Raw genomic sequence first — 27,713 nt, forward strand, 5'->3', positions numbered from 1 at the left:
TGACATAAGGCATGCTACGCGTGCCTGGCCGAATTACAAGGGTCGTCGCTACTCCCTTCCCCCCTTTGCGCTCTACACATCGTGATGCCTCTTTGCTGTTATCTGTCGCTGTTGACCCAGGATGACGCAACTCTGCACAGCCGCTCTCGTCAGTTTGAGAAGGGCGCCTTAAGAACTTAAGCAGCGACGCCGGCCTCCGCGAGTGTTCCGAGCAGATTCCAAGCAAAGGGAAGTGTGACCGGCGATAAGGGTGAGAGAGAGAACCCCTTCCCCCCACCCGAAAGTGGCGCGACGCGGAGTTTGACTGGATCATGAGAGTGCGGCGACTGAGTGGCGCGAGACTGTGTGGACAGGCGGGTGAAAGGGAGCGAACCACTGTTGAGCCTAGCTCCAGTGAGGACTGCGAACTGCGGAACTTGACAGACAGTGAGTGACTTGAGGATTAACATTTTTAAGTGACAGTGATTTGTGATGGGACATTTTTAAGTACAATTATTTATTTTTAATCTAAATATTAGTAATCAATAAAACTGTAATAAAACTTAAGTGAGTTATCCCTTACGAACCCATTTCTCCCCACATTATAAATCGTAACAATGTTATACGAATTTATACAAATTTTTAACTGCAGCAATTTTTGACACTTACTGTATATCATTTTGGAATTTGTTTTGTTTTGCTATGGATTTCTTTTTAACCTAAAGTTTAAAATGTGTGTTATGTTCAAATAATGTTATGATTAAAGTACATTTTTTTATTCCTCTAGTTTAGACTTTCCTGTTCAAAACCAGTTTTCTTATACACAAACATACTTTATTGTAATTCCCTGCATGAATAGTGAAAGAAAATATTCATTGTTATAAATACTTAAATGGCCATCTTATATTATTATTATTATTATTATTATTATTATTATTATTATTTTAGAGGCAGTTGCTGAAGTACGACTTCTCCAAGTTCAAGCCAGTGAACACCGGCATGCTGGAAGTAGTCGATGAGATGCTAGCCAATGACATTGCACGTCTCATGGCCATGATGCCACATGAGGAGGCTGCAACTTCATCGGAGCCACTCGTTAAAGGTCTGAAGTCATTTATTTAGACATTAAATTACTTTAATTCTCTCATTGACTGCTGAACACTGCAGGTATTTTATTTAGTGATGGCATTGTTTAATACAAGGCTTCATTAAATAGATTAAAACTACAAAGGGAACAATTCCAGTTTTTCTGCATGCTCATTACTATTTAGTAATTAATATAATTATTTACAAACATGTATACTCCCTGTTGTAGTAAAAAAATATATGTACCAGCTGATTTACCATTATATTCAAAATTAATGTTTTTACTTAACAAGCCACAGAAAAACAACCTTGTTTCTTAACTATATTCTTAGCGATTATGAACCTTATCAAACAAGCTTATTTTACGGAAAGTCAATTTAATTTTTTATACAAAAATATTTTTAGTTCGCAAATACTAAATTTTACTTCAAGTTTTTTGCTAGATTATTTACTACTTAAAAAACTTGAACACGGTATAATCCTTCTGATAACTTATTTAAATAGTTATTTTTAGAGGTTGCTAAATTAAATTTTTTTGTTAATTAATTTTTTGGAGATTTTTAGTATTTTTTAACATATTTCAGGTTGTGTTTATTAGGCATCAGTGTGTGAGCCAATGTTCATTGAAATTCATTTTCTAGTACGAACATATTAAAAAACATGCAAATATTTTATTCATCTTAACTGCCAGTCTGATTCAACTGAACCCTTCAACGAGGGCAGGCCCAACTTTCTTAATTTCTTCCCGGGCCACAGACATTTACCCCTAATTTGTGGTATATAACCCTGATTTTAAGTTTCTGAACTTGAAATTAACTATGTCAAATATTATGTGTATGTAAAATGGAGAATGCATGAAATGATACAAGTCACTTGGAAAGTTAATTATCAATTCATGTCAGGGCAGTTGTATATATTTGATACAAAAAGTAAAACCATCTTTCATTAATTTAACAAAGCACCAAAACATTTTGGGGTTGGTCTTTATGTTATTAATAGTCCTTCTCCAATTAGTTTAATCACGCTTGATTAAGGTCTTAACCTGCTTCCGGTAGAAAGAAGTAGTAGTACATGTTATTATTTCTTTTGTAAAATTTATAAATATGTTTCTTAGATTTTAGAGCTTTGGAAAAACCAGAAGGGATCATTAGAGGCCTTTTTTGTAATCACCGGAACAAAAATATTAATTTTATTACATACACAAGTAGTCAACTCACTGCTTCAGTTCTGGGGTAATTGAAAGTATTAATGAGTTGAAATAAAGAAAATTTAATTTATTGACTGCCGTCAAAACACTGCCGCCACATTCTTTCATTGTCAGAAGAGCGTCTCTATCATTTCTAAAGATAAGATAATGGTCCGTAAAATGTGAATTTCAACTATGGTTATGAAACCAGGTTTCAGTTAAGCAGATGTTATCATAATTGGTGTTGAGAGATTATCGAAAAATAGTCGCTCGAATAATGCTTGAAGAACCCCCTCCACTTTCTGGTGCGCTAATTACTTGACCACCCGTTAACAGTGGGGTTTGTGCAGATTCTTTTATCTCTTATCATGTTATAATAATTGAATTACTGATATTGAATATTAATTTATCTCTTTCTAATGTTCTTGTAGTGTCCCAAGACTACACAAGTCCCGACAGAAATTCGCTCTCCATGGTGATAATTTGCACAGAAGAAATTTAAGGTGCTCTTCCAGACACTTGAGGTGCAGTATTCAATACTGATAGGTGATCAGGGCTTGTCTTAGCTGAGTGATCAAGATTAAGTGAGGAAGAATCATTGCTGACAATTTTTTCAGGGTGAAGTTTACTTACTGCAAAAGATGCTTATTAAACATCCACTTGGCCAGAACACAATGTTATTGATTCTACTAAAATCTTCTAGGACAGATACATGCAATGAAGCATAATAATTGAATTTTGCTACTTTTACATGGGGTAGATTGAGCTCATTGGCTATAATTATGTTCAGCAATTTCTTGTTCTTGCACAGAAAAGATCCAGACGGGTAACAAACAGGGCCTTAGCTTTTTTAAATGCTGGTTTGGCAACCATTTTCAGGGTGGGAATGTTTCTGATTCCCATTTGCATTGGCATTTTCTTCTGTTTTTAATCACGTTTTTTGTCGGGATTACATACATCGTGGACTTACCCTTGTGTTGCGCAAAAGTGAACCCGTCACACAAGCTTTGTATAATATTTCTTGATGCTTGTTCGATCTCTGCAACTATATATCTTAAATCGATGAATAAGGTCTCGAGAATCATATTGTCATTCTTCAGATCATTAACCTTAGAACAGTGCATCACAACAGATTTAAGTAAATTGTCCATTTTGAACACTTCTAGCATGAGAGATTCCGTCTGAGGTTGTTCCAAACTGGCAGCTGTTTCGGGCACCATTTTTTTGGTAGGTGATTTAAACATATAAATAACTTGTAGTTTATCTATAGATAAAGCATTATACTGGGGTAGCGGAAACCCCTAGAAATCCGGTTGACTAATAATGAAGAAAATGGTGAAAATTCATAATACAAATAAAAACAAAAACAGAATATGTTCAAGTAGGCCAAGGACTGCGCGCGACACGTCCATTGGCCCTGAACACACGGCCGTGACTGATGTGACGCCAGTTTTTATATTTGAGTGCTGACACAAAAATTACGCTATGTTTTTGTCAGTTTTAAGACTCCAAACAGGTATTCCAGGCTTTTCAACCAAAATATTTCTCTTCGATTTGACATTTTTCCCAGCAAAATGCTAGCAACTAATTTCTCAAGTATTTCTCTCCAAGTTAAATAACTGTCTTCTTGCAAAGTCTTATTTTTTTTTTTTTATAATGTTGGGACTGATTTTCGTACAGAATACAACTAGCTGATTTTCTCTGTGTTCTTTAATTACTTTTCTGTGCTCTGTTTATTTTACCTGAGAATGTTAAAAAAGTCTAACTGGAATTGCTCTTTTCCTTTCCCTTGGTCAGAATTTGTTATATTGTTCATATTAAAACACTTATTGTAATTCTAGTTGTTTCAATGGCAGCGAACTTCAAAATATTACTGAAATGTGTCGCAGCATTGTAAACTATATCTCCCGTGCATGTCCTCACAGTGATGTACCTAATTTTATTTGCAATTTAAATTACAATGCAGAAGACATTCTGTAAGTCAGATTGTTTAACTGGGACCACACGCGACCAATGTTCTCAGCTTGCAGGCAGTGAATAACCACCTCCGCTTTCTGGTGCGTTAATCACTTGACCACCCGATAACAATGGGGTTTGCGCAGGTTCTTTTGTCTCTTATCATGTTATAATAATTAAATTACTGATATTGAATATTAATTTATCTCTTTATAATGTACTTGTAGTGTCCCAGGACTACACGAGTCCCAACATACTACAAAACTGCGCCGAGTGTTGAGATAAGGTCCGGGTTCTGTTACCAAGTAGTGCAGACACCAGTTAGTGTGTGTTAATTCAGAAGGAACAAGAAATAAACGTAAAAACAACTTTTTAAATATATTGCTTATTTTGGCAAGTTTTATGAGAGAATACGTAAAACATTAAAGAACGTGCTTGCAAAATGCACATAAATGCAGTTACAAAAAAATTATATATTAAATACATAAGAAAAAATAATAAGTTAAATAATATGTAGGTTCAATACATAAATAGAAAGAGCAAGTACTAAAGTTGCAAATAGAAAAATCTTAAGCAAGCTTTTAAAAAATTAACACAATGTAAATAAATATCTTAACTTTATGGAAGATGTTAATTACAAGTTAATACTCACAGCTACATACAGTACGCAATGTTTTTAATGTATCCCCCACTGAAAAGAGTTAAGTTTGTGCGACAGTGAAGCATAAAACGCCCCATGTGCGGGGCGGGAGTGGAGCTGCGAGACTGGCCTGTTCACTTCCGCATGGCAGGATGTGTACCATTCAACAGAAGGCTCAGTTTGTGTTGTGTGCCGAACTGGAATTGTTGGTCGCAGTGCAATAGAAGTGGTAGTGTTTACATCCACGAGAAAAACCCTCAGAAGACAAAGTTATGAATCTGTGGTTGTGACATGCACAGTACTGAGAAAAGAAAATCTTCTGACGAATAACAACGGCGGAAGAAGTGGAACACTTATGCCAAAGAAATCAATTGTTTGCAGAAGTTAAGCATTAGGAATTCCAAAAATTGACATGTTTTGCACAAACACTTAATGCATACATAATTCAGCTGCTATATGAAATTCAACCGAACAACAAAACAAAAGTACGTAAATTTTTGTGAAATGATTCAGCCACAGATTGATAGCTGTTTCTTCTGGAGATTTGTTTGTGGATGCAAACGTTGCCACTTTCATTGCACTGTGACAACCAGTTTCACTCCGGCACATCACAACACAGACTGAGCCTTCTGCTGAATGAACCTCACGTTGTTACACGCCACCTCACACTGGTCTTACAGCCCTACTCCTGCTCCCTGAGTATGTGAGTTTGAAGCTTCACTTTCACACAAGGTTCAAACCAAAACTTTACTGTTTTCAGTGGGGATAGATTAAAAACATCGCATCCATCACATCCATTGAGAATATAACGAACCTCCAGCACCTTAACAATAGGACAGCAGCAATTGCCACTCTAACTGTGGACACGATTCGGAATACACATAGAAGATTGAATATTATCTAGATGTTTACCAGAGCTAAAATGGCGCTCATATCGAAGTGTACTAAGCTCATTCTAAAACTTAATTATTTCCTGCACATTTTAAGATGCCACTCGCATATGTTCATTAAATACTTTTTACAATAACATTTTAGAATCCTGGCAATCATTCTCAATGACCCTGTTGTAACTGAGTATATGTCAGGTCCAAAAGCACAGAACAGGTTTTACAAATGCCCTTTTTCAACATTGCAGTTCTCAACATGAAAGGATAAGGCTAAAATTGTACCTTTCCAAAATTTACTATGCTCGAACATGTAGTGCTTTAAATGGTCCACAAAACTCTGCACAGTTTCAAAAATTTAAAACCCTTAATTGGTGGTATAGTTTATGTGCAAAAGTAAAACCACAAAAAATTAAACAGTTTGTACTTGTGCACTTGTAATGGATTGTGCCGAAGCATGTAATCGTGCCATTTTAATGCTCAATTTTAACACACCTTTCATAGTCCAGAAAATAGCAGTATAAAGCCATGCAACATGCCAGGACCCATAAGCTCTTGAACAAAAGTTTTGCTTTAACTTGAAACGTGTTTATAAAAAGTTACTGCATCCAAAATGTAAATCTTGCTAGTTAATTAATTAATTAATCAAACATTATTATCTATTAATATTGTAAGGCAGATCACTTACAGTAACGTATCAAGCAGCTGTAGTTGCTTGTCCTTCAGTGTCGTGCCCTGTAGCTATGTCCGTGCCACACATCGTCAGGCCCGTGCTCCATGTTGTGCTGTGCGAGATACTCGTGTGCTCACACACTGTCACGAACAGCTCACTTCTCGTCACACCAACTTACACTCGTTCTTCGCCATCAGCGCTCCAAGCGGTGATTGCATGCAGCACAGTCTAGATATTCCAACAGCACGCAGCTCGCACACTCAATGGAAACCAAAAACACATTAACATTGCAGTGTAGCAGAAACTTTTAAATATAAAAAATAATTATTTTGCTGTGGTTTAACCAAATAAAAAGCTAAACATATAATAGATCCTTAAAAAGATTCAAAATAATTTACGTATTATTGAGATGTGTTTAGAAAATATAAATACCAACAAAAATTAACTTTTAAAATCATTTAAAATAAATATTGAGTGATGAAACTGCCACAAGTATTGTCCCATGAGCGAGAGATAAAACTGTAGGTAAAGGCATTCAAAAGTGTGTGTTCATCTCAAACAGTTGTTATATGTTCTTAAGGTGGAGCTTTTGAAGTGGTGTCTGATCAGTCGAGCCCCTTCGGCTACAGGCGAGGGGAGGGAATCGACGAAGGAGCAGGTGACCCGGAGTGGGTGGTGGCCAAGAAACAAGATGAGTACGAAACAATATTTCAAAAGCTGGATCCAGTGGATGGAAAAATTACAAGATCAGGTATGTTGAGAGATGAATATAAATGTTTTTTTTCCACTTAATTTTTGTGTATGGCGACTTTATGTAGTCTGCTGTGCTTTATGTTTATGCAATATTTTTTTCCAATAGCAAGGTAATTAAAAACATTCACATAATTTAGATTTTCCAACTTACTATGTCATTACAGCAAACTCATCCCATGTTATTTTGTTTTTCATTTTTAGTATGTATATTTTGATTCAATTTTTATCGTATTTTGCCATAGCTGGAATAAGTTTTTAAATAACTGAAACATGGTTTATTTAATATGAATATATTCTCCAATCACCAAGACGTTTTGTCAGGATACCATGCCAGTTAACCTGAATCACGAGCTTGCCGAAAGTAGGGTCACTCAATTACGATCTCTTTAAGCAGCTAGCCTGTCTTGGATAAAAACTAAATAATAAACATGCATTTATTTTCCTTCATAATTTATCTTTTTCCGCTCTTGCATGGCTCCCACATTCAATTACGGGCCCTGCACCCAGGATCGGAGACGCCCCCCCCCCCCCCCCCTCCAATTTTACTGTCATGTGCTACATTATAATTGAATGGTTATTTCTGATCTTATTTCTGATTTTTAGAATGTTATTTAACCTGAAAATACAGGGTATAATTATGGTTACTATTTTATAAGTCCAAACTAAGCTTTATTTATAAAATATTCATTATGTCTTTCTAGTTTGTAAAAAATTATAATAGTTAAATATTTGAAAATAAACAGGGCTGGGTCCAGGGGTCCACCCAGCCCCACCCTTGTGGGGGCCATGTGCTCTTGACAAAATGGTTCCTTCAACACAGTATAAGAATCTTTCTTGACCCTTGTTTACAACAAAGTTAGGTTATTTTTGTCTGGCATTTCTTTAATATCCACATAACTTATTGTCAACTGTCCATATCGTAAACACAAAAAACCACTAGTAAATGTCCAACATAAACAATGTAAACATCATTACTTTTTTTCAAATTGATATCAAAATTCAATCTTACCCTGTTACATTATCTCTGTGAATATTAATGAAAAAAATATGTACATTGGTTTACACGTGTAGTTTCACTGGCTGCACCAACACACAAAATTCTGTCTCAGTGGCCTCTGTGTACAATATATTTATAACATTTATCCTGTACAGGCGTAACTTTTACTACCTCTCGACTTTACATTCTTTCTGCACATCACAAGCCCATATTTTGTAACAAAAAAACCTCTCAATAGAGTCTACATCTGCCTACATTTTCTGCTTCAATCATTTATAGACATAGTTAACAAAAGTACCCTGTTTAATAAACACAACAAAATTGCTATTATTCTATAACTTCTGGTTTTCCTCCAGTTGTGATATCTCAGGAAAATTTTCCTGCAAGCTTGATTTACAACGGAAACATTTTACTTCCCATTAATACTTTCCGCTTCACCTGTTCCTACTTTATTTGCAAACTGAATTCCCAACCTTACAGATACTATGTGACTTGCAAGAGTTTGCGTCATTTATCAAAAATATTAAATTATCAATATCATCATCTGCCCTCACTCTTTTCACATTGACCTCCATCATGTCTGCAACTTCTTGGTATTTCCTTTTGTTAACATATATACTCCTAGCATTTCCATTAACCTTTACCTGTAGTTCTGCAATTTAATTTTCCGAACACAAAACAATTTCTGTTTCTAAACTGCCTTTTCTATTATTTTAAAATTATCAATTTTATTTTTGACTCCAGCCACTCCGTGCTGTACCTGTGTTGATATTTATCTCCTAACCTGTAAAATTTCCTGCAGAATTTCATGCTGTCCCTGTTCCAACAACTGTGACAGTTCCTGTTACCCCTATTTCATGTCTTCATTGTTTTGCTCCATTTTTGTTGCCCAAAACATCTCTATGTTGCAACCCCTCAACTTTCGCATGTTTTGCAGGATGTTCCATGTTGTCGTAAATTTCTTGAACACATGAAAGTTCATGACCTTCCAACAACTCCATATTTATATTGGGCTGTTCTTCCAAATTTTCTGAAATTTTTGAAAAACCCGAAAAAATTGTCATTATTACTCCCAAAACTACTAATACTGCCATAGGAAATGTATTGCAAATTTTTACACAAAACATACATACGTAATGATCCCAACCAGTTTTACAAATTTACTAAAAATTAAGACTTTTTTCACTTGCTGCGTTAACAGTGACAACAGTATCTGTCCCACATAGTCCCACAATGTGAAGTTCCCTGGTGATCTGCATTGTTAGGCGCTGTTGCTATCCTGCGAAGTCCCACGTTACTCTCAAACTGGGTGCTGGATACTAGATCTCGCCAACACCACTTCTCGATGCGTAAAACTCTCGTAGATACTCATAGCTCAGAGAAAACAGCATTCACTCATTCAGCAACACAGTGTCACCCATGATTTCATATGAATGTTCAAGATTTGTTTTCCAAAATGTTCACTTGATGACTATGTACTATCTTCTCAGGGTGTGTTAGATTCGTACTCATGACCACTTGACCATCCAAACCTCTGGCTAGCTCAAAATTGGTCTAGATTGCACATATAAAAAAAAACTTTCAGAATTGGTCGGGTTCGAAAATACATTCAAGATCCAAAAACAAAAAATGTTACCGATGATGATTGATTATAGAAATAATGTCTCTCGGACACAGTTAAATTTTTACTGTTTTTTTTTAATCCTTCAGGGAAAACTAACAAGTCACAATGGCCACCATCTTACAACCACAAACCAAGTACATAACGAAGAAAAAAACCAAACTCGCAGAAACAATACAATTCCACTTACGCAAACAACTCAGTTCATTACTTAGGCGTGCTATTAAATACTGTTCGTTGATTGAATCCCGTGGTTGCTTATGATGCACAGTACCAGTGGGAGAGACCATTGTCAGCTCGATGTGGCTACCAATTTATTAAAAGGCTCCACTCTAGTCGTCACCCAACACATCTACTCTCACAGGTGCCCAAGTACCGACCAATATGGTCGCCCCAACACCATCAAAAACCAATCACAGTGTAGCTTACAATCATGACTAATGACAAAACACTTTACAGCCTTGAAAACGGCTCATCATCTTTTGCGACTTCACCCACACATCACAAGTCTCTCTCTACTGCATATGTAACTGGTCTGCTTGCAGACAATGAACAATAAAAATAATACAAAATTTTTGTAAAATTACATAAAAACTTAAATGAGTTACCAAATGAAGTAAAAAATATATTCAAATGACTTTTTCACAATACAGAAAACAAACTATCAGAAATATTAAAATGTTAAACTAAGAGAATTTATGTTCTTAAAATATGTTCAAAATGCACATATACCTCTCAAAAGATAAATCACTGTTAGTTACAAAATGATAGACAACCTAACAAAAATTACAAAAAATAATAAATCTTTAATAAACTTATTTAGAAATTTGGGAGGGCAAGTAACTTAGGTTGTTACAAGTCTTACATCCAATATGTATTTTAATGATAAATTCATGTGCAGTTGATATTAACATTTATCAAAAATAAAAGATACAATTAACCATGAATCGTTTAGAAGTATGTACAATTAAATACGTACATAGTGGAGGTCATTCACCTGGTTACAATCAATTCTGTATTGTTTAAAAGTTTGGTCAGATAAAGTAATTTTCTATCTTATTTTGGCAATGGTGGTTACTTAGTGTTGATGTAAATGATGACAGTGCAAGGTTTCTTGGCTAGTGGGTTTTGGTACCGTCAAAAATAAAGGATCCACTGACATTTCAGTCGACATTTTGTTGCCATCATCCGGTGGAACAGTCTCCCATTGAGTAGGATGATACCCTGATGATGGCAACAGCAATGTCCACCGAGACTTTGGTTGACTCTTCGCTTCTGACATGGCTCAAAACCACAAGCCTAGAAACCTCAGGCAGATAAGGAACACTCTGAGTCACTGGGACCCTGTTGCATGGCTGTGTACCGTTCCCCCAGCTGCGAAGACAGAGATGATGAAGTCGAAGCTGCCCAACACGGTGCTGGGGAAGGTGTACTTGCTGGCGGACGTCGACGAGGATGGCTTCCTAGATGCGGACGAGTTTGCGCTGATGATGCACCTGGTCAGCATCAAGCTCAGAGGCTACGAACTGCCGCCGGAGCTGCCCCCTCACCTCGTGCCACCTTCAAAGAGGCACTTGTTCGATAGTTCCTCGCCCAACAGCTGATGAGCACCTGTAGGTAGTGCTTCCGTGCAGAGTAGAGCTCTGTTGTGTTACGTGGACAGGAGATGGTTGTTACGTGGATTTGAAATCTCCCAGGGGAATACATAATGTCTAAAAATTAAAATATGTTGCCAGTTCAGTTCAAGTACACACATAACATAAACACCTAGGAAGGTCTGTTTCATTTGAAGCTGTGACATTTTGATATGATGTCTATTACTAGCTTGGTTTGTATTGTATTTGATGAAGTTTACCAAAAAAAAAAGGTAACGTAGTACTTCTTGAAGAGCCCAGTCTCAAAGTCACATAGTTTGCATGTGAGGATGATCATATATTATTTTACATACTGGATGACTTTTTGTAAGTTTTATTTATTTAATAATTTATTTTTAATTATTTATTAATTAATAAATTATTTAATTTAAGTTGTAACATTCCCACTAACAGTCTTTAGACTTTTATGGTGAGCAAGACACATATAGACAAATACAAGGTTGTCACTCAAATATATGGACTCCCACCCAGTGGCGGATTCATTAGGGGGGCGCAGGGGGCGCCCCCCCCCTCCTTGACCAGGGCAGCCCAGCACCAAGCATGGTTCTTGGCAAGGGGAGGGCGCGCACTCGGCCGCCGATGTTATACAATACACATTCATACACTTACCTTTAACGACTTCATGTCTTGGAAACAGTTTGAATAAATAAATAAATAAATAAATAAATAAATAAATAAATAAAGCTTTGCATGTGACTTGATTTGTTTTACACCAATAGCTCAAGATGTCTTTTAGCGGCGAGATAAATACGTGTGTCAAATTTACGTGTGCATACGGGTTGAAGACAAATGGAAAACTCCTCACAGTAATTTATCTGTGGCATGCGACACTTGGATATTTCCTTTCAGAAACCGCATCAGCTTACGCAGGGAGAATGTAGACGCCTCTTCCCTTCTTCCTTCCCACCCTCCTTTATTTTCCTTTCTCCACTCCACTTGAGCGGCGACGGTGACAGCCGTTATCTTCACTGCATATCGGATATCGATCATGTATCGGACCGTTTTATTCGCGATTAAAACAAAAACAGTTGCCGACCTGCGCATGGTTTCACCTCCTCTTCCACGCACCACGCCGCCGCCCGCTTATCTATCTACACACAATTTATTCGTCACCTCAGTCGAGTAGTTGTACTTGCATAGGTACTACCTGTGATGATGCGGATGTTAGCATGTTCGAGAAAAGTTGCGAACATTCTTTCTTGTGATTTCGATACGTCATGCTGTCTGGCATATGTTCGAGGAATTTCGCGAACATTCTACTGATAATTGTACCGAGAACTCTCAATACGTAGTGGTATAAAAACGGGTTGTTTGCCAAGTAGGAACAGGAAGTTAAGTTATAATCCGAAGCCGACGTGTTAAGACTTATGACCTTATGAGTGAATCGTTCATCGTTCTAGTGGTTGCAAGTGTGAAGATTATTCAATACAAGAGTGATCAGTATCAAGTATTTCAAGTAGTGATTCAGTACAATATAATTGTATTAATTAATATATACTAATTTCTCAGTAATAATATAATAGTGCCAATCCACAATCTTCAACCAAACTCTGACAGTTATTTATTCAGAATTTAGTTTAAATAAATATTTCATACTGTCCGCACATACTCATAATGAAAGTAAAGTTCTAGAGAATATTTGAAATGGATCGTTTTATAATAAGGAAACGAAAAGTGGAAATACTGAAGATCCCGGTCATGTTTTAGCCGCAAAAAAACCACCAGAAGACCCAGATATACAGGCAGAATCCAGCACTTCGTTAAAACCTCTGCAACAGAGTTCATCGAATATTGGTACCGATTGCTGTAATCCCATGGATATTGGAAATTACATAGATATATTATCGTGAGGAAAACTTAGTGATGATATAATATACAAGCTTCTCACAGCTCCAAGGAAACCTGAAAAAGGTTATATCTTTCCTACTTCTGAGCACCACAAGAGAGGACGGGTTGAACGCAGACAGGTGCACGATAATCATTTTGAACAGTATCCTTGGCTGGTTTTCTCACAAGTTAAAAAAGGACTTTTTTGCATTAACTGTTCAATTTTTGTCAATAATAAAATGGTCGGAGGAAAGAAGGCCAGCATCGCTAAGAAACTTGTGACTGAACCTCTTACAAAGTATGCCAAACTTACTGGAAAAGATGGTGACCTTGAAACTCATTCTCATCTCATGTACCACATTGAAGGATCAACAGATGCAAAAAAAATTTTAACGACACAAGACAACCGCGAACTTGAGGTCATAAATCAATTGTCAACACAGAGAATGGAAAGTATTAAAGAAAACAGAACCCGTCTGGTACCTATAATAAAAACAATAATATTTCATGGAAGGCAAAATATTCCTCTGCGGGGACATAGAGATGATGGGAGACTATTAGAAAACGAAACAAATGATCGTGAAAATATAGTGAGTGATGAGGGAAACTTTAGAGCTCTTCTAAGATTTAGAATCGATGCTGGAGACTTGCAACTAAAACAGCACCTCGAGACCACTAAAGCAAACGCCACTTACATAAGTAAAACAACGTGTAACGAACTTATTACATGCTGTGAAACAGTGATGTTATCAAGAATACTGGAGAAAATTAAAGAATCTCGTTATTACAGCATCATCTTCGATGAGACTACGGACATAGCGCACATCGCCCAACTGAGTTTAGCTGCAAGATATGTCAATGGTGTTGGCCAATTACACAAAAGATTTTTGGGTTTTGTTGAGATCCATAAAGACAATGATTTTAGTAGCAACACAGATAATGAACCTGAAGAGTGCAGCATTACTGGTGAGATATTGGGTACTACGATTCTAAGGAGAATGGAAAGCCTTTCTCTGTCACTGGAGAACTGTGTGGGTATAGGCTGTGATGGTTGCTCAGTTAATATGTCAGAATTGAAAGTAGTTACTACAATAAAAAAGAAAGCTATCAACGCACAAGTAGCACCGTGTCGTAGTCACCAGCTCAACCTCGCTGTCTCTCGCAGTTTCAGAGTTACAAGTGTGAGAAACGCACTTGGTACTATTGAAGAAGTAGTAGCGTTCTTCACAGCGTCTAGCAAGCGATTCGCAACATTGAAGAGTAACCTAAAACACTCGGTGCAGTCACATTGTCAAACGAGATGGGTTGAGCGTCATGATGCTGTTATTCAATTCGCAGCTGATCTCGGACCAGTATGTAAAGTTCTTAAAGAAATACATAATTGGAGGGACAGAACAACGGCAACCAAAGCCAATATTCTCCTTCGAGCTCTCTCTAATTGCGAGTTTATTATCACACTATTTTCACTGAGTGAGATTATGAGCATAACATATCCAGTCAGCAAAATCTTGCAAGACCCTAGTTTGGACGTTGCGTTGGCAAAAGTAAAATTAGATTCGACGCTCAAGGTTTACGACGATATGAGAGCTAATGCTGATAGCCACTTTGCTCGTATTGTTCAGGAAGCGAAGACAGTTATGGAAGAGTTGGATGTGGAGATAAGTGTTCCTCGTCTTACAGGCAGGCAAAGCCACAGGGCAAACTGCGATCACAATGATGATGCTATCACATATTGGAAAATAACTGTTTTTATTCCAACACTGGACCATGTTACTGCTGACATGAGAGAACGTTTTACTGAAGAAAATATTTATCATTTTCAATTCAACATACTTTTGCCCTCTCAACTACTAAAACATGATGGTAATGATCTGGCAAATAAACTTAAACAGTGCTTAACTGAAATTTCGTTATTCGAAGAATTACCCTTCGTGATTGAAAAGAGACTAATGGCAGAGATTCTTCATTACAAGAAAACGAGCTTAAACGCCCTTGATGATCTTAATTCTGTTCTGCAAGCGTTGGCTGTATGTCCCAGAAGTGACTATCCTACTTTGCACACACTGTACAAAATATTTGCTTGTCTACCGATATCTATTGCTACAGTAGAGAGAAGTTTTTCAACATTGCGGCGTACAAAGACATGGCTGAGGTCGACAATGAGAGAGGATAGACTTAATGGCTTAGCTCTGTTGAACACTCACCTTGATGTTGATTGTCCTATTGATGATGTAATTAACCAATTTGCCAGGAAGAATAGGCGCATGGAATTCATCGTTTAAAGAAGAGAATACGAATTATGTATTGTTTGGTATCTTCATACCAACATAATCTGCCTTGTTGTACTACGTCTATATATCACACCATTTGAATAAAGTTTTCTAAGCTTTGCATGTGAATTGATTTGTTTTACACCCATAGTTAAAGATGTATTTTAGCACCGCCCCCAACCCCCCTGAGATTTTATCTGTAATCATCCCTGTATTTCGCTAATGTAGGTAATTAATTCTGTGAAATGAACAGATACTTTTTGTATTGCCAATTTCACTAACTCTACAATAATACCTAAGATGTATACAGTAGATCACTTTGTATGTCAGCCTTCTTATACAGTATACATCCTGCACTCCGGAAGTTATTTCTTTTTTGATTCATGCTTGAAGGCTGCCTTGGGTTGTTGATAGACTCTGGTTTTCCATTTCTTTATCGACATTGTTTGCAATGGTTTAGTTTTCTTATTGCATATTAATTGATTGATTATTCAGTACCAAATACAAATCCTACATGTATGTTTTAACAATTTTAAAAATAAATACTTTTGATAGTTAGATATGTAATCTAATATTTCCCACGAAAACTGCATTAATGTAGCTCCTTCCAGCCTACAGATTTTTAATAAACCTTTCAATATGCGACTGTGTATATGTAAGGTAACTCAACATAATGTAGAGGAGGTGGTTGGAGGGAAGGTATCACAAGGTAAATTACGACTAAGCAAGCTTATTAATGTCATCTGTATGTTGCACAATTGCGGATACATGCGCCTTCCCCCCCCTCCCCCCCCACCCCCTGAAACATTTTATACAATGCACATTCGAACACGTTCATACACTTACACTGAACAACTTCATTAGTATAAATAAAAACTTAATATTTTGCTCGAAATATATCCATTGATATAAATATAACGTATAGTTGATCATACACAAAATATTGAAAATAAATACTTTAAAACACTCTTCATTCTTAGGGAAAGAGAAATATTATATTCCAGAATCTTTAGTTTTTCTGTAGTGATTTTGACATTTGTATACTGCACAATTGGCCATTTTAACTACATATAGCACACAATTATGCACCAACAACAGCAAATATTCGGGCGAGACGTAAATGAAATGGATAGAGCTTGGAAAAAGATCTCTGGCTGTATCGAAGCAACCAAGGTGACGTAACAAGGGAGTGTGTGGAAGAAGTAGACCTATGCCCCCCCCTCCCCTTGAGATATTTCTATATCCACCACTGCTTCCACCCCCATCGGTATCATAGCAGCCAAAACATCCACAAATGGCCAACACATGAGAACGAGATTACGACACATTAAGAGTAAATTTATCATAGTAATTAAATTTTTTATCATTATTATATTATTTGTTGACATGAGTTCTAAAACATATAATTATTTTTATTTTATATGTTCATTTCAAACTCAATCTCACATGTCATGTTGAAATTTTTAATTTTTCGTCATTACCGTATTTACCCGCAGAAGTGTCCCCCCTACCTATCGATCGCACTTGTAATTTTGGGCAAAAATATCTTAACATTTTTACGGTAAGGGTCGCACGTCAATATGAGTCATGCCATAAAACTGTCTCCAGTAGATTAAAAGTCTTTATGGCCTGTGTCTTAGCTTAATTGTCACATAAGAAATGACACTGATGTCCTTCGTCTTTCTCCTATTTATCCTTTACGGCCCTTCCTCACCTCTCCCCATTTACTCCTAGCACTATCTAACAAAAAATACATAGGAAAATAATGTTATTTTTTACACCCATGTTTCCCTTCCCGTCTTCTCCGAGAGAGAAAAGACCGCAGGCTATTTCCTTGTCAATTTTTTTTGTCAGTTTCTTCAAATAAAAGCAATCATGCCATTTACATCAGTTTTGTCATGAATTAAATGTTGCAGTAGAAAGCACAGGAAATCTCACGCAAAAACAGATAGTGTCACAAAAACTTGCCGAGATAGACGTGACAATTGTGTACGGTGCCAGTTCACGACGTATAGAGGGGGAAGGAGAACCATAAACACTGCTGCATGGCCACACACACTCCCTTCCCCTCTTTTTCTGTCTCTCTCTCTCTCTCTCTGGCTGGTTTATTATTGAATTGCCCCTCTGGTCTAGTGTCCGCCTGGTGGCAGACAGTCACGCCACATGCGGGAGCCAGCCGGGTGGCCGCACGACAGGCGGCAGACGTAGCTTAACGACGCAGTTGATGATGCTTTACATTCACCATTTAGATATTTTAACTAAATAATTTATATTTACTCGTGACATATATTAAAAACTAACACAGGCTAGTTATTTAAGCATATAGTCAACAACAACAGAGCTATGTTAATTTTTTTTTACCCAAAATGGCAATTTGCGCATATGAATTTGCAGTAAATTTTATTTTAAAAAAAATCAGCATAAAATCTGCAATACATATGCGGGTAAATACAGTATTTAAGGACTGTTTCTGTAAATTTAAACAAGATATTTATCTTGCATTTATTGTTCTGCGATAAATATTTTAACCAGATGCTCACTAAGTGTAATATAATGGGTTTAAAAAGCTGTGTAAATAATAATAATAATAATAATAATTACAAACACACGTCTTATTACACCAATTGGAACTTAAAAATTTTCATTCAAATAAATTTGTTTTAGTTAATATTTAATGTAAGTTTAAATAAAATTTAAGTTAAATAAAATACTATGCTTGATGCATGTATAAACAATCAAATCCTCCAATCCTCAAATACCATCAAATCCTGAGTATTAAAAGAATTTTATATTTGAATTTGAGGAAAAAGATTTGAATAAAAATGTTAGAGGAAATAAAAGTAAAATAAAAATTCAACACTGATAACCCAAAAATGTACTGAATCAGTTTTAAAATTAATTAGGGATAAGGCCACCGAATCCAATATCCGCCGAATCCTAGGGATTCGAAGGTTCGGCGGGTCTGATATAGGATTCGTCAAAGGATTCGGTTTTTACTATTTACGGGGAAAAAATACAGTAAAACTCGCTTACGAGGTCCCGCATGGTAGGTATTTCCGTATAAAGCGTTTAAATTGCCCGAGGCCTCGTCATTTACGCCATTAAATGTGTGATATAATGTCCGTTAAAATTTTTTCTGAAACTTCTTGTCTCAAATAATGGCACACGTAAATATGAAGAAAAGACAAATGAACAACAACATACGAAGAAATATGGATGATGTACCATAACTACAGTACAAACCCAATAGTTATTTTAAGATAATTACCATAAAAAGAACTAAAGATTCTTTGTAGAATACCATAATTACTACAGAAGCATGATAGCTACCATATTTGCACTATAGTTACCGTAACAACTGAGATGTATATTTACCGTGATAGTAATGTATTATTTATTTATGACGTATTAAATTAAAGAACATTGTTAAAAAAAAAAAGATGTTAAACTTTGTTATGTACGGTTGGCACATGTTGCTAAGAAATAATGCGATCTGAAAGAATGCAGTACTACTACGAAAAGTGAAAATGGTACTCGTGGATTTTTAGGTTATAGCAGTCTCTTTCGTTTTTCAGTAATATCGGCCGAAAATTAACGAGCGTACTGTATCGGAAGTCGGCAGAAATGCCGATTCAACTAAATATTGGCAAAATCGGCTTCTTCAATACAGGTCTACATTTAATGACATGAGTAAACATATTTCAGACTTCAGGATATTGAAAAAGACTTTAATTTCCATGTAGGTTTATTGTGTGTATGTTTTTTTTGCAAGTGTAAATTGAATGAAGTAAAATGTTTTTATTTTTATTACTTTCAATTGATTAAACTTTAATGACCAGTTACAGATATTTATGACACTAATTTTGAGGTTAAGCAATTTTACTAAAGCATTCCAGCCAAGCAGGTTGCCAGCGAGAGACACTTCTCTTTTGCTGGAAACACTATCTCCAATCGTAGAGCTAATTTAACTCCTGAACGTGCAGAACAAATTATTGTTCTGAATGATAGATTAAAGAATAGAATTTAATACTCTGTGACAATCTCTCTCAGAATTATTGTGCTGAAAAGTGGAAATGTTGAAACAATGTGAATGTACTTTTCAAACAACATGATTTTTGGTGCTAAGTTTGTTGAAGCTCAGTAAGGACTCCAGAAAAATTGACAAGGGTGAAATTTTTCCAAAGATATGTTACATTTACACAAACATATACTTGGTTATGTTAGTTGGATGATATCAGTTACTAATGAACCAATGGAAACAGGTAAGATTCAATGAAAAAAAATGTTATTTTTTTTCTAGCAGTGCAAAATGTAAACACACTCTGTAAATAGTTACCCAAAATTAATAAGCCCACTTCATTTTAATACTTTATTCAAACATGATATTAAGTTTAAGATAAAAATAATTTCCCAAAAGTGTAACTGTACCACAAAAGCTCGAGCTCGGCTCGAAGTAAAATTCTTAGGCTCGCAGACCTCTAGCTTATTTATAGAAAAAATTCCTAACCTATAATCTGTACTAAAACTGAAATTTCTCAAGAAAAAATTGTTGTCTATATATACACTTATACCAGAAATGTACCAATCTACATGTGATAAAGTCAAGGGACTTTTAGTGCAAGCAGAATACATCTCACTTACATTAGATATGTGGACATCATCTATTAAAAGATTCGGGTTTGGGTTCGAGATTCGGCAATTCCAGTCGAGGATTCGAGTTAGGATTCAGATTCGAGGAAATCAGGATTCGCCCCATCCCTAAAAATTATACTTCTTATATGACGTTCTCTCGTTTAACATTTGCATTACTTTCAAATGCTGCCATGGAGAAGAAAGAGAGAGTGATTGTTTGATAGATGTCATGGTTTACTGATGGCAGCAACAGCATATAATTGTAAATACTTTTGTAAATTTTTGCATACTTTCGTATGACAATATGTAAGGACTTTTCCAATATGGTTATTAATCATATTTTTATCTATCATAAACCCTTAGATTAATTCTTATATTCCATTGAAGACAAGGACAGACACTAGTAAAAATCTACGTTATTACAAGTGTTTCAAATTTTAGACTACCGTAAAGGTTTCCTATCCCTCTTGTGCACTGAAGTTGCATGGCGGCCACGCATCAATGTATTTTTAGAATTTAAATCAAAGAAGGTCATTTTTCACAAATGATCTAATTGCTATGATAATATATAGCAAAGTAATTTACATTTCCTCGGTACACACACTTAAGGTGAACTGTAACTAATCATCCATCACTTGGTAAACACACCTACTAAGTCCAGATAGCTAACATAAAGTTGCACTCTGGGTTTAGCTGGTGATGAGCACAACAAATTGCAATACAAATGTCTATATTGCATTTAACATTAACTGCCATCTATTGGCATTAAGCGCAACTACCCTAGTCCATCGACTATAATGGCTACACATTTGAACACCATAGTTAATATTTTTTAATATTTTTTAATTTCTTGTACATTGTTTTATTTTGGTTCCTTGTGACCTAAATTTGGATTTGACGGGTATATTCAAAGTTCTCTTTGAGATTCAAATTTGGGATTTGGATTCAAAAAAATTTAAATTTAACCCATCACTAGTATAAGCTAGTTATTTGATAATATTTGTGTATGCTACTTGGAGATTTCAAGTCCAGTTAAGTACCTGTGACATTTCTCAGGAACTGGCTTGACACAGATATCCTGTGCAATGTCTGTTGATTGTTTAACTGTGATAAGAGCAGGTACTATAAACACTGCCATTTGTTAGACATTGTATTAGTATTAAGTTATTACTGCAATAAAAAAAGGTGCTTTTGAAAGTAAAGATTGTTTTTGTTGGAAAACTTATGTTAGTTAGGTTTTGAGTGTTTAGTTGGTTTCCCCTCATTTTACCATAATATTTTTAACGATTTCTGTTCTCTTATGCCAGATTCCTTCAGCTCTAATATCCCCACCCATTGTCACTTTATACTTCTTTAGTGGCTTCTAGCTATAGTATCAATGTAGTACTTATTTTTGAAGCATTAATTACTTCAAAAGAGATCTCCCAAATAAAATTATATGCTTGATTGGCATGTTTGGTAGTCTTATCACTTTTAAAAAAGCATTATCATTAAACACAAAGTAAAAGTTACTTAAATGCAGTTATAGTATTTAGTTTAAGAGAATTTAATCATATAGTGATTATTTTTGTTAGTAGACACATTTTTGGGATAAAAGTACATGCAAATCAATGGGTATGTATGACCTCTGTATACTACCATATGTATTTATGAACTTAATGGATGTGACTAGCTTAGTGTGATAGGTAAAGTTGTACCTCAAGTCTGAAACCTGCTTTATTCTGCCTGATTAATTATTTTACTCTTCGAATTTCACAAGTACCTAAAATTATAGTAAAAATAATTTAATTCTAGATGTACTTGACTAACCAAATATGTTCCTTAAAATTTAAGTCTATTTTATAGTCTTATAATAATAATATTACATTTCAATAAAGTATTTATAGATATAGGGATATATACAAGTACTATATAGATAGAGACCCCCCCAGAAAATTCTTACAGCAGACCAAAAGCTGGATTATAATGGGACAAAAGCTGTGCAAAAAAAAATAGGATTTTTGCAAAACTTGTATGGAAAAAATGTTTAATATACTAAAATTTGGTACTAAAGTAAATTTTTACCTTTTTGTGTTAAAATTTTTATTCAAAAGCATAGGCATTAAAACTTAAAGTAGGTGCTTTTTTAAAACAAAACAAAAATCTGTTTATGTTAAATTTGAGCACTGTTAATTTGATGACCACGATATACCAGATTACAATGCCAGGTTCGGAGCTGGCTGGCAGCCCTGTACGGCAACTGACATCACGTGCCATCCATTGACGTAAGACATGCCATGCGTGCCTGGCTGGTTTACAAGAATCGTCGCAACCCCCTTCCCCACCTCCACTCCCCGCGCATTGTCTTGCCTTGGCGCCATTGGCTATTGCTGAGCGGCCTTGGGAATTCCGCGGACCGTCACGTGAGCTAATGATGCCCTTCTCGAAGGTTCGGGCGTCGGGTCGGCCTGGGATGATGCGGCTCGTCACCAGCCCCTCTCGTCCCTTCAAGAAGGACGCCCATAGGTACTTAAGCTGGGACGCCGGCCTCCACGACCGTTTTTGGGGCGGCGAGGGTATCGCGATAGAGAGTGATGAGAGTGCCGCAGGTGTGGCGGCAGTTCCGAGCGAAGGGAAGTGTGACAGCAGCAAAGAGGGTGAGAGACCACCCCTGAGAGTGGCGCAACAGGTGCCGCGTGAGTCCCGCGAAGAGTCCCACGACGGTGATTGCCGCGAGTGTTCGGCGACGGAGTTTTGGTGACCAAGTCCCGCGACGGTGATTGCCGTGAGGAGTGCGAACTGCGGAACTTGCAAACATTGAGTGACTTGAGGAACATTTTTAAGTGCCAGTGATTTGTGTTTAGTGTAAATATTAGTAATCAATAAAACTGTAATAAATCTTAATTGGTCTGCATTACAAACCCAGTTCTCCCCAAATTTTTGATGTCAGAAGTGGGATAGACCTAATTAATAGATTTAGGATTCAGTTATATTATTAAAGTAAAATATAAAAAATATATAATTGATTTTTTCCCGAATATAGTTAGTGTTAAGAACTTTAGTTAATTTCAAATGTTACAAAGTTAATTTGAATGTAATAGAGTTATTGTTAGTTTGGATTAGAAGTTTAGGCTAGGTTTTTAAAATTAATATAAGTAACAGGAATAAATAATTATTTGGGTTATTTAATTAGTGAAAGTTGAGACAGAGATGGCAGCTGAAGAGGTAAGTGTTGAAAATAGGAAGATAAGGGTTGCCCCAGAAAATTTTTTAACCAGTATGGAGAACTTTGTGGAAGAAATGAAGAAAAGAAGAGTGAGACAAATACTAGCCTAGAGGAGACGAAGGTTGGTCAGAAAGAGATGAAGAGTAACCAGGCGTCCATTCAGAATGAAATTAAAAGTGAAATAATAGACCACCAAGAAGAGGCTAGTACGGCCATGAAGAGTATATGCAACCAAGTAGAGGGGAAGAATGAAATGACAAACAAGAGGAGCCGAATGCCATGATACTCAATACTGATGAAGTGAAGATAAGCCAAGAGGAAAACAGCCAGGAAATGAAGATCAAAGAACTTAAGAAAAGCACAGAAGTGATGAAGATGGGTCACAAAGTCATGAAAAGTGAACATGAAGAGATGGGGAAAAGGCCAAGAAGAGCCAATAAGAACACAAGGAGTCATGAAGATGGTACTAGGAGAAACTAAGTGCGGTCCAGACGAGATTCAGAAGAACCAAGAAGAAATGAGGAACCAAGAAGAGATGAATAAGGTCCGGGAAGAAATGCTGTGTAAACAAGTAGCTACGACAGAAGGAATATGGAGGAAAAGGGAAGAATCAAGCAAACTGTTTTAGGGTAATGAGCAATACGCTCAAGAATATCGGGCCCGTTCAAGGCAACGGTCGGCCCGGCTCGGGCAGCTAACTGAACGAATGCGGTATCTACGACGCAGAAATGTCACCGGGTGACAAGAGAAGCTACATCTACTGCGAGAGAGGGATATCTGGTGAGGCTGTACAGTCCGCGATGGAGGAAAGGCAGGCGCACTAAACTTCGAGTAGCATGGGGACACCCAGGAGGAGATGCGGTACCTGTTTAGGACGAACAGGTTTAAGGAGGGGGCAATGTTACAACTGCGAGATACCAGACCACGATGCAAGGTTCGTAGCTAGCTGGTGGCCATGTATGGCGACTGACGTCATGCGCCATCCATTGATGTAAGTGTGCCTGGCTGGTTTACAAAGGTCGTTGCTACCCCCTTCCCCCCACTCTCCGCTCCAAACGCATCCTGCCTCGGCATTGTTATCTATTGCTGAGTGGCCTTGGAATTTTGCGGGTCGCCACAGCGAATTGACGCTGCTTTTCTTGTCTGTTCAGAGGTCGGGTCGGTCTGGGAAAAAGCGACACATCACAACTGCGTTCGTCAGTTCTGGAAAGACGACCCATGACTTCTTAAGCTGCGACGTTGGTCTCCATGGGAATTCCGAGCAGATTCTGAGTGAAGGGAAATGTGAAATCAGCGAAGAGGGCGAGAGACCTCCTCTCAAGAGTGATACGGAGCGACGGGATCGAGAGTGCGACTGAGTGGCGCTAGGTAAGGGACGGACCACTGTTGAGCCTAGCTGCAGTGAGGAGTGCGAACTGTGGAACTTGAGAGATATTGAATTGAGTAACTTGAGAATAAACATTTAAGTATTATTGACAATTATTTATTATTAATGTAAATATTAGTAATCAATAAAAATGTAATAAAACTTAATTGGGTTAACCTGTACAAACCCAGTCCTGCCCCCAATATAAATCGTAAAATTTTTGGTGTCGGAAGTGCGATAGCTTTAATTAAAGTATTTTTTAGAATATCGAGATTGCAATTAGTGTTAGGAAATATAGTTTGAGTGTAATTGTAGTGAAGTTAGTGTAAGTTTTCAGTTTAAGTTTAGGTTAGCTCTTATGTCAAATTATATTGTAGATCATAGGGGAATAGTGATAATGAGACTGCTAGTGTATGTGGACAAGAAAGATGGCTGCCGAAATGAAGAATGAAATGAAGAGTTACCAGGAGAGAATGGAGAGTAGGGTTAACAAAATGAAGAGTATCCAGAATGAAATGAACTGCCAAGAAAAGAGAAAGAATGAAAAAGAGGACATCAAGAAGAATCAAGAAGAAATGAATGATGAAACCAGCACCCAGTTGCTAGGCAAAGTGCAGAGTTTGGAGCAGCACTTTACACATCAAGAACAGAAACTCGTACAAGAACAGCAGTTACAGTGTTTTATCGCATAACGGTCGCGCGCGCGTAATTGTCGCAACCATATTTTAGGCTGTCAAAATTGGGATAAAAAAACTTCTCGCGTAAACGTCGCATGATGTTTTTGGTCCCGCTAGTAGATGCCGAGAGCTTTGTGTAGGTATCTTTTCCGTGTAAAACGATGTATTTTAAAGTAGAAATCTAATATTTATTCGGTCATTAACACTTAATAAATTAACGGAAAAATACGAAGTTGTTTGACGTGTAAATTTTCTTATAAAGACTTTTTTTTTAAAACGTTATTTCCTTTATCTGATCGTCTGCGTCGCCGCGATGTAGGTATAATCTAAAATTTAATTTCGGTCATTACCACTTATTTATTTAATTAACGGAAATACAAAGTTGTCTGACGTGTAAATTTTCTTTTAAAGACTTTTTAAACTGTATTTCCTTTATCTGATTGTCTGCGTTACCGCGGCGTACCGCTTATAAAAATGTAGCCAGCGCATCATTCGTGTTTGGTTATGTTACTTCTCGTATAGAGCGCGCGCACGTAGTCGAATATCGATATCTCGCCGAGTGCATACAACACGCACTCTTTGTCAGGTGCCGAGTTAACTACATTTGATAGCCCGCATTCTTTCGTGGCAAGTGTGTACTACGACACGTTAGTTCACGTCAGATTCAAGTGGCTTGCGTTCGCGTTAGAGTTTTGGATTTTCTATTTAAATTTGAAGAAAGGTTTTTGTTTAAGGAATTATTAATATACATTGTTTGGTGTGCTATTGTATATTCCACCTTTTTTTTAAATTGACGTACTTTCCATGAACAGGTTTTGATTTTATGAATAACTTTACCTAACAAAAAATTTTTTCCCCGCACAATCGTAGCACCCCTACTTTTCAAACTTGATTTTAGAATAAAATGTGCGACGATTATATGAGAAAACACGGTAATTCTACTTGAAACTGCAACCAAATAGCGAGTAGCAGGTGTAACTAAGGTGTGCCATCTGCTATGAAATGGAGTAGTTATTATAGCAGAAAGTTGGTCGTGTGCATGGGAGCGAGGTCGTGCGCATAGGAGTGAAATGAATATATTTTATTTGGTTCGCGTATGAATGGCACAACAGCCAATGTGAGAAGAGCAGGGTGCTTTTTTTGGCAGGACTAGAAATATGATTATATTTATTAACCATATTGTGGTAAGAAAATGTCGAGATAATAATAGTATTATCGTTATTTTGAAAGTTAATATGTTTATTTACTAACACTGCTAACAGATGTCGCATAGTTCGCGAAATTTCATTGGCTGAAATTAACAGTAAGAATTCAATTGTGAACCGATTTTGCAGTTTGCACAGGTCGTGTGCATGGCTTGCTATGCACTCGCTTAATTTTTTTAATTGTGAACCCAGCCTTAGCATCTGTAAATCACACAGACATTGTAAATATTGAAAAGCTGAAGAGAACACCCATTCCACATAGACTCTAGACAGCCACCAGACACACCTCACCTGTGCATGGACAGTTCGATTTAGAGGTAAAAATTGGAACTTTGATATTCACAGATTTTTCTTGTTGCTGATATCACCGATTAGGTAATTTTAATAGTGGACATCATGCAACGATACGGTTTCGTTATTGACATGAAAGGACAGGTACTGTGTATTAAAGATAAAGAGGTGGCCTTGTTTACCCCACACCAATTATATGTTCCTGTAATGCATTGGTAGTTAGCGAAGCTGTTTAAATTCCTGCAAAAAATGAGCAGATAATAGCAGCTGCCAGATAAGAGCCAAATATTAGGATTTAAGACAATCCTGGTCGCCCGAAGCATTGTTAGAGTAGCCAACCTAGACTCTCAAACAAGGGTTCTTAAACAGGGAGACCCAATAGCTAGCTGCGAACTAGTCTCTTGGGTAGGCCAGTGTGAGTCTTCCTCAGCTATTAGATGTGATGCCAAAATAATCTAACAGAGGGAGGAATAGAAGTCACAGCTTTTCTTGTATGCAACCAGTATGTCTTTTCCCTAGGGTATACCTTGGGAGAACAAGCCTGGTCTATCTCATCAACACAGGTGATGCAGAACCAATACATCAAGCACCACCTTATTTGCCTCTAGCAAAACGGGAAGAAGCAGAGAAATTGTTTGCAGGTATGATGGAGGGTGGTGTAATAGAACCATCAGCTAGTTGGGTTTCCCCAGTGTTTTAGTGGCGAAGGACGGCCAACTGAGGTTCTGTGTGGACGGAAGCTGAATGACATCACCAAAAAGGATAACTAGGTACTCCCTCCCACGTATTGATGACACACTTGATACACTC

The 27,713-nt window shown here is 36.9% G+C and overlaps 1 protein-coding gene across 3 annotated transcripts in view; it reads left to right on the top strand.

The window, feature by feature from the left end:
- LOC134541702 (EH domain-containing protein 1-like) overlaps positions 1-27,406 on the top strand; it is a 51,302-nt gene extending 23,896 nt beyond the window's left edge. Inside the window, exons 5-8 of one of the 3 annotated variants that reach the window (XM_063385345.1) lie at positions 928-1,081; positions 6,985-7,155; positions 11,150-11,388; positions 22,588-24,508. In XM_063385345.1, coding sequence (XP_063241415.1) covers positions 928-1,081; positions 6,985-7,155; positions 11,150-11,379 — 555 coding nt within the window. In that variant the 3' untranslated portion in view covers positions 11,380-11,388; positions 22,588-24,508. The other 2 variants (XM_063385344.1, XM_063385343.1) reach the window with 2 other exon arrangements.
- The last annotated feature ends 307 nt before the right edge of the window (positions 27,407-27,713 follow it).

The sequence above is a fragment of the Bacillus rossius genome, assembly GCF_032445375.1.
Source record: "Bacillus rossius redtenbacheri isolate Brsri chromosome 4 unlocalized genomic scaffold, Brsri_v3 Brsri_v3_scf4_1, whole genome shotgun sequence".
In the NCBI taxonomy this organism is placed as follows: Eukaryota; Metazoa; Arthropoda; class Insecta; order Phasmatodea; family Bacillidae; genus Bacillus; species Bacillus rossius.